General features: G+C 40.3%; 1 protein-coding gene across 13 annotated transcripts in view; it reads left to right on the forward strand.

The window, feature by feature from the left end:
- lrrfip2 (leucine rich repeat (in FLII) interacting protein 2) overlaps positions 1 to 12,144 on the forward strand; it is a 91,247-nt gene that overhangs the window by 28,253 nt on the left and 50,850 nt on the right. For 9 of the 13 annotated variants that reach the window (XM_042331840.1, XM_007904046.2, XM_042331843.1 and 6 more), the window contains exons 3-4: positions 794 to 880; positions 8,289 to 8,336. In XM_042331840.1, the coding sequence (XP_042187774.1) occupies positions 794 to 880; positions 8,289 to 8,336 (135 nt within the window). The remainder of the gene's footprint in view (positions 1 to 793; positions 881 to 8,288; positions 8,337 to 12,144) is intronic. The other 4 variants (XM_042331845.1, XM_042331844.1, XM_042331847.1 and 1 more) reach the window with 1 other exon arrangement.

Below are 12,144 nucleotides of genomic sequence, written 5' to 3' on the forward strand. Positions count from 1 at the left end.
ATAATTGATAAACATGGCTGTTTGTGTGACATTGATGTGCACAAATTGGCTGCTGTTCTTACATAGTCACTACATTTTACAGAAACAAATCTGAAGTCCTTTTAGCCATTTACATATGATAAAGCACTATATTGAATGGAGGTTGCAAGTATTATTATTGAGCATTTTTGATTTGGCCGATCTAGAAGCAGACACATCTATTCTTGACTCTGTCAAAGTTCCCAGAATTACGAAGAGAAAGGCCAAGTTCTAAGACAACTTATCTTAACATGTCAGAGCTTGTTAAAAGCAGCAAATAAACTTGTCATGTATGAGAAACGCCTTCTTGAGAAAGTGCAGTGCTCGGTCTAACAAGAACCTGTCAGAGTTTAATAGAAATGACAAAAAAAACTTTTATGATATTAAAAAAAGGAACTGAAATAATGCTTGCAAGTCTTTATTGAATACCTGTGGTTTACTCATTTTAATTAGTTATAATTTAAAATTGTTTAATTGTATTATTTCTTTGGGGGGGGTGTTCCTCGAATGACTTTGCACACCAGAGGTCTGAAATTCCACCTTGTCTTAGCACTAATTTAAGTCTCAATTTAGAAACTGGTTTCCGGTAGCTTTTTGCACAAAAAAGGCTTCCAAATTGATGCCGAATTGAAGAATTTCCTGCGATTCAGTAATATCTTAAATTTTAATAGCAAGTTGGCCTTACAAGCTAAGACTAGTTGGGATTTCAGTTCTCAGGTGGTCTTTATCGTGTGCAGCAATACACTACTAACCTCTGTCTCGTTTACCTTCACAGGCTGAGGCAAGGCTAGCAGCCAAGCGGGCAGCCCGGGCAGAGGCACGAGATATCCGCATGAAAGAACTGGAGCGGCAGCAGAAAGAGGTAATAGGAAATACAGCAAAGAGCGGAAGGGTGTGGTTTCTCTGCTGACTGTTGGAGGGGTGGGGGGAAGAGGATGAGATGAGTAATAGAATGCAAGCCTACATGCCCAGTAGAGCCGAGACGCTTACTCTTGGAGAAAGGGAAGGAGCCTGTTTATATTTGCAAGCTCAGGCAGTCATTTCAGCTGGTTCAGCAGTAAACACAGTAATCGAAACTGAGTAGAAAGTTGGCATCATTCTCAGCAATTTCAAGCTCTCCAGTGCTATTTCCTACTCTTAAGTAGGATACAAGAGCTGAATGAATGCAGTATTCACGTTATTAAAAGCACAGTAAAAAGGAAAGCTGGTCGATGCTAAAAGTCTGAGGTGACTTCATCCTTTGTTTACCAAGTGCATTGTGGCAAAACACATGAGGGCTGGATGCTACTTAGTCTAGGATTTTACATATAGCAAATTCTAGCCTGATTCCTTAAAAAGAAAATCAGTTGGTGACTTTGGGTAATGGGAAGTATCGCATGCCAACTCGTGAGAACTCCACTCTGAAAGTGTCTCTGTGGCTTGGTGTGACTGGCATTCAGTGTGTTTATTAAAGAACCCCATTAGAAATCGCTGCATATTTGACCCCAGTGAAAATTTACCGCTACATTTGCAGTGACTTCCACTCAAACCCGTTGTGATATAAACTCTTTTCTGTTAAGTCAAACTGATTTGCATTTCTGTTCGCTCCTTACCAGCAGATTATCCATGCGGAGACGGAAATTTATATATGACTTATGATGGACGTGGTTTCTCACGTCAAATGACTAGATTTTCTCAGACTTTTTTAGACTGTGTTAAAGATTCCATTCCAAAGGAGTATTGTCCAATGTTAATTTGATTATCGGACTTATGCTGACAACCGCTGCAAGTAGTATTTGGAAACTTGCATATTTTCAAAGGAAAAATCTCCACAAACTAGAGCCATCTTGAGTTTTTTTTTCCATTGTTGCACACGTATGTGTGAAAGTCATTTTTGCAGTTGATGGTTGTCCTCTTGCTGGTCGTATGCATTGGTTCCTGAGCCTCGGTCACTCTTGTTGAAAGGTTCCTCACATTACTGCTCAGATGCTGAGGCTCTGACCAGTTGTGGATTCATATGGCTGTTTATAACTGTTTCCAGAGTGATCTGATACAGTGATCATTCCTTCGTTGTTTTCTGTCAAACGCTTATCCAGCAAATGTCATCCCAGTGCTCGGCCTGGCCTAACCCGCAGCTCAAGAATGCTGTTTGACTGTTCATCACTTTGACTTTGTGAAACACTGATATAAACAGATCCACTGAGTTGACATCTAGCATGAGTGTTAATATTGTGCAAGTCGTTATGTTTTGGGGGGAAAGGGTTCCTCACAGCTTAAAGGAAACTCTTAGTATCCCACAACAGTTGTGAATTGAGTGAACAAATTAATGCTTTTTTTTATGAAGGGATTATTACTCCCGGAAAGCGATCCGCCAGTTGACTTAATACAAGGTAAACAGAGGCATGCGTAGTAAGGAAACTTGCCCAAGGTTTCGCCCTGCTCAGGAAACAAACACAGGTGTTCTCCCTTATGAGGCGCGTGTTCTAACCAGTATTCCACAGTAATACCATCAAGTGTTGAATTTTTTTTCTGTCCAGATATCTTTACCCCATGGAGACTGTATCCCATTGTTGCCCGAGCTGAGATTTTTCCTGCTCGCTCTATTCTCAGTACTGCACAAGTTGATGCATTGAATCATCAGGTAGTCCCTATGAAACAACATTGTTTTTACTATTCCTCAGGGCTCTGTCCTCGGTCCCCTCCTCTTCACCCCCTACATGCTCCCCCTTGGTGACATCATCCGCAGACATGGGGTAAATTTCCACATGTATTCGGATGACACCCAACTCTATCTTTCTGCCTCCACCCTCAACTCCAGGACTACTGGCGTCCTAAGTGACTGCCTGTCTGACATCAAGTCCTGGACGAGGGACAACTTTCTCCAACTCAACGTCCGCAAGACTGAGGCCTTCCTGATTGGCTCACACTAGCGCCTCCGCACCTCAGGCGCTGGCAGCATCGCCTCCACAGCTGCACACTCAACCTCAATAAGCCAGTCAGGAACCTGGGTGTCTTGTTTGATCCTGAACTCTTCTTTCTCCCCCACATCCACGCCATGACCGGTACTGTCTACCACCACCTCTGCAACATTGCCAGACTCCGCCACTGCCTCACCCCTCAGGCTGCCGAAACCCTCACCCATCCATTCGTCACATCAAGGCTCGATTACAGGAACTCCCTCCTCATCGGCCTTCCCAACTCTTCCCTTCACAAGCTGCAGATCATCCAAAACTCTGCAGCTCGTGTACTCTCACACACCAGGCTCCGTGACCCCATCACTCCCACCCTCGCCCGACTCTACTGGTTCCCCATCCCCCAGAGGATCGAGTTCAAGATCCTCGTCCTCACTTTCAAGGCCACCCACCTCTCTGCCTTCCCTCACCCCTACACCACCCTCCCCCATGCTTGGGCCCCGACACCTGACTGTTCAGTGCTTTGGGACGTCCTCCCAACGTGAAAGGCGCTCTATAAATGTAATTTTGTTGTTGTTATTGTTGTTCCTCATTCCTTGAATAATGTGGTAGTTAATGGCTTTCTTTTAAAAACTAAAACTACCTTAAAGGGTGGTGTACTGCTTTTCTTTCACTTGCAGTCATTACGTGGTTCTACTGGTTTGGCCAGTGAAAATATCTGCAGCGTGGTTTTGGGAGGGACGAGTGGGAAAGGGCATGTCTTGTCTTTTAAGTCATACAGTCGCAATACTTCATCTTGTTCAAGAATTGGAAAGAAAGGGTGTGTTACAAAACTGAACCATTAGTCATAGGAAAAAAATGATTCCCCATATCTATTTTCTCAGACATCTAAACTGAAGTATATGGAGGAACTGAATAGTTTCCAGTGGTTGAAAGTACAGAACTGCTTGGTTTGGCCAATTGTTTGTTCTATGTTTATGCCTCAAATTGTTTATTTTTAATGTATGTCTGAGGTGGGAGTGGCGAAAGGTTCTTTCCCCTTTGCTTGCGTCCGCCACCCTAGATAATTATACCGATGTAATTATAATAAATTTTAAAAAAACTTGCATTTGATAGTGAGCCTTTCAAGTCAGTAGGAGATCTTAAAGCGCTTTGTGGGATTTACTGTATAGAGTATTGATTGTATTTTGTAGGCAAATTCAAATTAGTAAGAGTTTCAAAAATGAAAACAAGTTGAATTTATGTAGCACAACTCATGCAAGAGGAGCATCTCGAGCATGTTTCTCCCACAAAATATACAGTCAATTCACTTTACAGTATATTCTGTGAAGCGCTTTGAGACGTCTCGATGACGTGATAAGGTACTGTATCAAATGCAGTATTATTATGATACTGAATGAGATGAATTAAAAATGGAAAAGGTAAATTCTGTTGGGCCAGGATGATGTAAATATATGATTGTTTCCAAAATAGTTTCCAAAAAAGCTGGTCCATTTTCAGTGGAAACAATATTATGTTCATGAAATGCACAACCGTCATCAGCAAACTACTGATGAATAAACAGTTCTTTGTGCAATTAGCACAGCAAACGCTGTGACAAATGCTTCCCGGGACATAAGTGGAAGGAGCCTACTGAGCTAATGTTCATACAGCTGGAGCAAGGCAAAATTGTACAAGTGCTGCTTCATCTCGGTACTCTCAACCTCTAAGCGGACTTTGAAAGCTGGTGAGATCACTGCCTAGGACTGGGTTGAATTCTGGCCAAAACCATGACGTCAAATCCACTGATTATCTGGAAGCTTTGAAAGTTGACTTATGGTTCTTCAATCGTCAACATGTCTGTCTTCCATCCCTCGCTATAAATATGGCACGAACAGATCAAACTCTGTTGTGTTTTAATTCAGAGGGAAAATAATTCTTTATGGGGCCAAATAACTTTTTTTTAAAAAAGTTGAAAGTTTAGTTGCTGATTTTTTAAAAAAAAACAATAAAGTGTTAAAAAAATTGTGCTCATATATAATCTAGTTTGTTATAATCTGTATTTATTCATATATAATTTCAAAAAATGTCTGATCTAATATGTTTGCATGCGAATAAGTTCATTTTGGGTTTCAATTGCCTTGCTGTTGCAAAAATAAATTCTGAATAGCTCTAAATAGGGAGTAGAATTTATAAACCCAGACTATAGCTTTTAGAAAGACTTGATAAAACTGATGGAAATCTGCACGTGATCTTGTAAAGCAGAGTTTATTCCTTAATCCAAGAGGGTTCTGGGCAAAATTGGACCCTTTGTTACCTAATTGCCGTACTAACCACTATGCAATTAAGGCTGTTGATGTAATTTGGAGAGTTAATGAGAAAATCAGTGTTAAATTTTAATTTGTAATTCTCTAATTGAATCACCTTTCCCTTTCGAATATTTTACACGTACGTCCCACACACTTTGCAAGCAGTTAAGGACCATTAGTTTGTTTAAATACCTGCTTTTAATTAAGTTGTGCACATGCTTGAGGTTACTAGGGAGACTATGTAAGCACCGATTACATTCATGCACAACTAGATTTGTTTAAGGCAGCGAAAAGGTAAGTCTGTAATACATTTGCGTTGTGTTGAGGTAGAGAGGAAAAAGACAGAAAATTAAATATTTAAGAAGACAGAAAAAGAGAACGGAAGACTGAGTAAGAGAGCTAGAGGTACAGAAAAGATTTTTTTTCTAGACTGTGAGCTCAAAGTCCCAACATGGGGCTTGAACCCACAACCTTCCAACGCAAAGGCAAGAATGTAATACGAGATGAATTTAGGCTCATCTCGTATTACATCTCGTATCATCTTGTTAAAAAATGTATATTTTTGCAAAAAATGTTCCCCTCCCCCTTTTTTTGCACATTGTTTGACACTGAAAATTGACCTAGAAAAAAATCTGGATTTGAGATAAAACACTTTAGTGGTCTTTACAAGCAGTATAAGATTCAAACACTCAAGTCAAGTATTACGTGGTTGGGTGCAAAAATTAGTCTCTTTTAACTCCCAATAATTATGGCTGAACTATTATTTTTCACTTTCAATGTCATTGACCTTTGTACGTTCCGTGAGTGAGATGAAATTGCCATCTATCTATAGGTTAACTAATGTTGTGAGGCCCTGTCCATTTGGACCTGGCTTTGGACTGCCTAAACTCATCTCGAATTACATTCTTGCCTTTGAGTTGAAAGGTTGTGGGTTCAAGCCCCATGTCGAGACTTTGAGCTCACAGTCTAGGCTGTCATTCCAATGCGTTGCGCTACATTGTTGGAAATGCCACCCTTCAGATGAAACGCTAATCCGAGACACCATTTGAATTATTTGAAAAGAGAAGGGAGTATCTTCTGGAGTTTTGGTCACCAATCCCCAGATAAAAAATGGTCATTCACTTCATGGCTATTTTGGACATTGCTGGGCGCAAATTGACTGCTGGTTCACCTACATAATACAATCGCTGCACTTCACAGTAAACATCTTATGAAGTGTTTGAGACGCCTCAATGGCATGATATGGCACTATATGTAATACAAGGATTATTACATTACTGCAGATATTAAATTTATATTGTGATCCTGTAGCTTAGTGGTTAGTGCACTTGCCTCGCACGCGAGAGGAGCTGGGTTCGATTCCTGTGCAGGGTGAAATATTGGGCAAATTTCCTTACTCCACACGCCTCTGTTTATGTAGCGATAAGTAGGAACCCGGTTGTTGGGCGATTGACAGATTGCTTTTCCGGGGGTAATAATCCCTTAAAAAAAGTTTTAAAAAATGTGTACAATTGGCTGCTGTGTTTCGCCCACCAAATATACAATCAGTTTACTTTACAGTATATTCTATGAAGCGCTTAGAGACGTCTTGAAGACGTGATAAGGCGCTATATCAAATGCAAGGATTATTATTATTATCATTAAAGGCTGAATTTAAATTTCAGCAGTGAAAGATAATTGTGCTAACCCAGTCCTTCTGAAGTTTCCAAGCAACACTCATTTGTCTTTCATTCCTGTGACTTTTGGTGTCCTAAATATAATAATAATATAATAATCCTTGCATTTGATATAGTGCTTTTCACGTCTTCTAGATGTCCCAAAGCGCTTCACAGAATATACTGTAAAGTGAATTGACTGTATATTTGTGGGGGAACGCGGCAGCCAATTGCGCACAGCAATGTCCCACAAACATTCATGGATTGAAAATGACCAATTTATTATTGTTTTGTTTTTTGGAGGGATTATTAATATATATAAAATATTAATGTAATAATTGGAACTAACTACAGTGGAGCACCAATATTGCCAATTGACTTTTTTTTAAAAGTTGGTGTTGGTTACCATCTTATTTGCAACAGAAAGTTAAAACTATGACTAAACTTTTGTCATTCAGTTCTCCCACTTACCTTCAGAAATGTGGGTGCTGTAAAGAAATATGGAATTTGTTATTTTTGCATTCCTACAAGGTATTAATCTTGTTATAAATGTTACTCGTAAAGCTTTGTCATACAAATTCAGCATGTGATTTTTTCTTACAGTATGATAAACTGGAAGCATCAAAAATCAATTTTACAGATTAAGAAGGAACTTTATATACACTTAACTCACTACATCATGCTCCAATTATGTGTGTTCATACCTGTACTTTCTAGGTGTGTGTGGAAAAAATAACTCTAGATACCCATTTGCATTTACTTGTTAAAGAAAATTGCCGAGTGGTTTGACAGGTTGGACCTAATAGGTAGACATCCTACACGTGTAAATGACTGTGCTCTAATAATCTTTGCATTATAAAGCAAAAGCTGCACTTACTGTGACCTTGAATTAAAAGAAATGCTCATATTAAAGTGATTTTATTAATGAACTATACCACTGGGACACTCTCTGAAGATGCTGTCTCTTACTGTTCTGTCAGTGTCAGCATCAACCTTGAGTACCTTGCCCTTTCTTCATAGATGTGCCTAGACTTGAGTGTGCAACTTTAACCACAGTGGAAATCATGCTGGCCATGCCAGATGTTGTCCTTACATGATATCTACATCAAATGTTCCTTCATCCAGAGATACTGAGACAAATGGGACCATCCTTACCACCAATATAGCTGAGATAAAGCCAGCTCAGATCAGAGATTGAACTTGGGACCTTCCTGTTCTCTATGGTTCAGTAGCACATGAGGTGAGCATTTACCTACTGGGTTATAGAGGGAGGTAGTTTTTGCTTCGATGGTCGAGTTTTATATTGCTGATCAATGAATAAGTAAGTGTCCAAACAAACATCAAACTTTATTTTCTCTCCTGTTTGTTTAGGCTTGTGTAATGATTTTGAAAGTATTGTGCATTGATTTGAACCTGGATTTTGTTTTCCTCTTTAGTTTCATCGTCCCTCTGGGTCAAAATGGGGAGAGATCCATCAGTGGATGGTAGGGTGTTTTTGGGGTGATGCTGCATTAATGTATGCTGTTAATTACTAATTATTTGATTTTAGGAAAGTAACACACAACGATTTACTTACTTTGCTTTGATGTAATGCGCAAGAATGTTATTTATTGTAATTGGCCTAACAGAATAGCACTTTGCTGATGCACATAATTTACAGAATGTGACTATTCCAGCGTGTTGTGATTGAACGTTTTGACGAGCTTTATATAAAGCTAAGCCCTTCACCTAGCATTAACATCAGCACAATATGATAGACACTGTGTCAGCCTCGTTAATTGATGGGGTCTGGCACCACTACTTCTGCATGGAATTGATGGGTTATTCTGCATCTTATTGTCATGCAATTCAGCATCTTATAGACTTTCATCTAACTTGGCATCTTACCGCTCCTGTTTTCTTCCAACTGACTTATCAGTACGGTATTGTAGTTGTTGGCCAATTTAGGACCATTTTTTAGAGGTTTTAATTGTTTCTGCTACATCTTGAGCATGCTAACTGCGAAGGGAGAAAATAGCTCATGATTCTGTATGGATGTCTCTTTTCCCGTGGAGGATTGGTTTAATATATTTTCCCTCACAGTCTCTATGTGTCCCACTCTCTCTGTCTCTCTGTCGCCCATTAGCCTCTCTCTCTCTCTCTCTCTCTCTCTCAGTCTCTCTCTGTCTGTCTCTCTCTCTCAGTCAGTCTCTCTCAGTCTTTCTCTGTCTCTCCCACAAAAAACAGTCACTACTTTATAATATAGTCTCTCTCTGTCGCTCTCTCTGTCTCTTTCAGTCTCTCACTATCTCAGTCTCTCTCTCTCTGTCTGCCAGACATGGGAGGACTCTAACTCCCATGATAATCAGAAAAATGTGTGATACATTTGTTACAGAATATAGATGTATCTCTCTGTCACTACGTGCAGAATATGATGGATTCCTCATTTTGGGGCTTAATTAAAGCATTTTTAATGAGGCTCATAAACGATAGGAGATCCTCCCGAAAAAGTGTGCCCATGACACAGACAGATGCAAGACCTTTCAGATGAGGTATAAATCGTGCTCTACGTCAATTGGTTATTGAGTGATTGACGGATACACTGACACACAGACAGACATGGTCGTTTTATTAGTATAGATGACTTGCGGGTGGAAGGCAATGTCCCAAAATAGCTTGTTTGAGATTCATGAAGAATTCTCAGGGTATTTTGTTTTATCAATTTCTTTCCTTTCTTGAAGCCATTTTGTTTTTATTACCTTCAGTTGAGGGTATGGTTCCATAAATGGGGCTTCCCTTCCCTGACCCCGTTCACCTGAAACACTGAGACTAATTATATAATGTATATACTCTTTCTACTAATCCTTGCAGTTGATATGCAAGTTAATGGTCACATTTTGATGACAGCCTTATCATTTGTGTGCAGACAGTTCAAGCAGGTTTAAAGGATGCCCCTGGTGAAGGCAGATAACAGAACAGACTTCTGAAACCACTGTTGCATCATAAATGTGACCGCAGCCGTTTTGACTTTAGATAAGTTTGAGGGTTGTTTCTTGGGAGCTGCTGGCAGGAGCCTGGAGCTAAAGTAATATCAGAAATAAGCTTCAACAGTCATTGCAAAACCCAATCAGATTGGACGGGTACTAAATTTAGCTCAAAGGAGGGCTTATGGGAGTTTTCAGCTCAGAGCAATTGACTGTTGGTCACTGACTTATTTATAGATCTAACACAGTACAAATTGAAATGTACAACTGTAATGTTTGTACATCCAAAACACAGTTTTGATTCACTAGTTCCTTTTATTTAAACCTTACACTTCCACTCTCTTCCACAATCTGCGCAGTCACTTTCCCAGAATCCTTTTACACTTGCTTGTTTCTTATTGTCAATGTCCAATTGCCAATTAAGTCATTAAAACAATATGCAACACAACCACAAATTATATTTATATAGCCCCTTTCAAGTTGGGGGGAGGGTGTCCTAAGGAGCTGGGCAGTTCAGATATGCTGAATTGTGACATGAACAGTTTGGTCCATTCCTAATTTGAATGTGTTTGTATTGTAATTTAGTTTGCATTTGGAACAAATGCAAGTTTTTTGGGGCCTCATGTTCCAGAACAGCCAGAATAATGTGTTTGTTCCTCTGCCTTCCAAATTTTCTTCTCCCTTGTACCTTCCTCTCCTGAAAGCACTGACTCATGGAGAGATATGGATGCCGGTAGCTGCCTGCTCTGTGATAACTCACTCACCAGGCACTCATTCTTCATGTGTCGATCTTAGACTGAGTGTTTTGGTTGGCAGGCTTCTTAATTTATTTATTTATTTTGGTCAGCATGTGTCTGACACCTGTAGAAACCCATCACCGTGCTTAACAGTATCCAAACCAAACTGAGAATTCCATGCGTCCCACCTACACATGGAAATCCCAGAGATAGATTGTTGGAATGGAATGTGCACTCTTTCCCCAGAAGGACGCATCCTGCTTACCTAATTCCGGAAAGTATTAGGCACAGGTTGGCAAGAGCCAAGGCTTGGGGATCCCAGAGTTTGTGTTGAGATACTTCTGGAGTCCAACCAGCTAAAACCTACTGATATCACTGTCTGGCAAGCTCTTCTGTCCAGCTAGGACCACCCTTCCCGTTAGAGCTTTGGCTTGAAGTGTTAACAAGAGCTGAGTGGGCGGATTCCCTGCCCCCAGTTACTGATCTGTCTTTCTAGGTCCTACCGATGAGCCAAGCCGGCTGCTCTGTCATTAGGAGTGCCCTGGAATACTGTGGATCCGCCTGGCTAAGGAACTGGACTACTTAGAGAGTCACAGTGGGAATTGAACTACCTAGACAGCCAGTTCAACTGCAAGGAGACACTGCCCCCCCCCCCCACCCCCCAGTCAGCCAGGAAGATAGTCACTAATTATTGGTTGTTCAGTATCTAACAAGCGAGGGTTTGAGTCCTCACTAGATGCCAGGATCTCTGAAATGTGCGAGAGTATTGCCACAATCTTCCCGTTTGTGCACACAGCAGGCTTTTTAACTTGGGGAAGTCACAGGAGCTTTTATATTGCGTGTTTCATAAGCTTCAAAATACATACTTTGCTTGTAACAACAGTGCTTTGCATGTAAGATGGTGCTCTCAACATATGTATGGAAAATTTGCAAGTTACTTGATATTGAGGGGCTAATAATGGTGGAGTATGTGCTAGCATGTCCATTGTGTGCATTGACGGCCAAAATGTAAATTACAATTTTTTTGCAATAGCATCAACAACATTGTTTTGGAATGTAACGCTCTTTATGATGACTGTTCAGAAGGAAATGTCAGAACCTGTTCCTCCTTCCCCCCAAAAAAAAATCATGTTGCATTGTGTACATGATTAAATACTTTTTGCCTGCCCTGTGTAAATGAGCACACCTTAGGAGTGGTTGGGAATCAAAGCCATCAATTGGCAGAGTAAAATGGCACTTTTTCATCAGTATAAACTTCTAGCTTTACGAAGGTTGGAGCATCTATGTTGTCTTGGGTGGCCATTCTGTGGTTTGCGAAAGGTCGTTTTTAACAACGTGCAAATGGTACGTTGCTGTTCTTGCTTGTGCTTGAACTCGAAGGTGCTTGTTGCATAGATGTTGTCAAAGATAGGGCTGAGGATGGTTATGAAATCAAAAGTATTTTACTTGTTTTCAGCCAAGACTATTTAAAAAAAATTGAATGGTAACTCTCGGTGCAGCTTATTCCGTGATTACATTCTCTAACTTAATGCCACTCTCCACAGCCCCACAAATACTGCTGAATAATTTTATTGAACAATATTTTGCCTTGT

The sequence above is a fragment of the Callorhinchus milii genome, unplaced genomic scaffold, assembly GCF_018977255.1.
Source record: "Callorhinchus milii isolate IMCB2004 unplaced genomic scaffold, IMCB_Cmil_1.0 Scaffold2, whole genome shotgun sequence".
Taxonomy (NCBI): Eukaryota; Metazoa; Chordata; class Chondrichthyes; order Chimaeriformes; family Callorhinchidae; genus Callorhinchus; species Callorhinchus milii.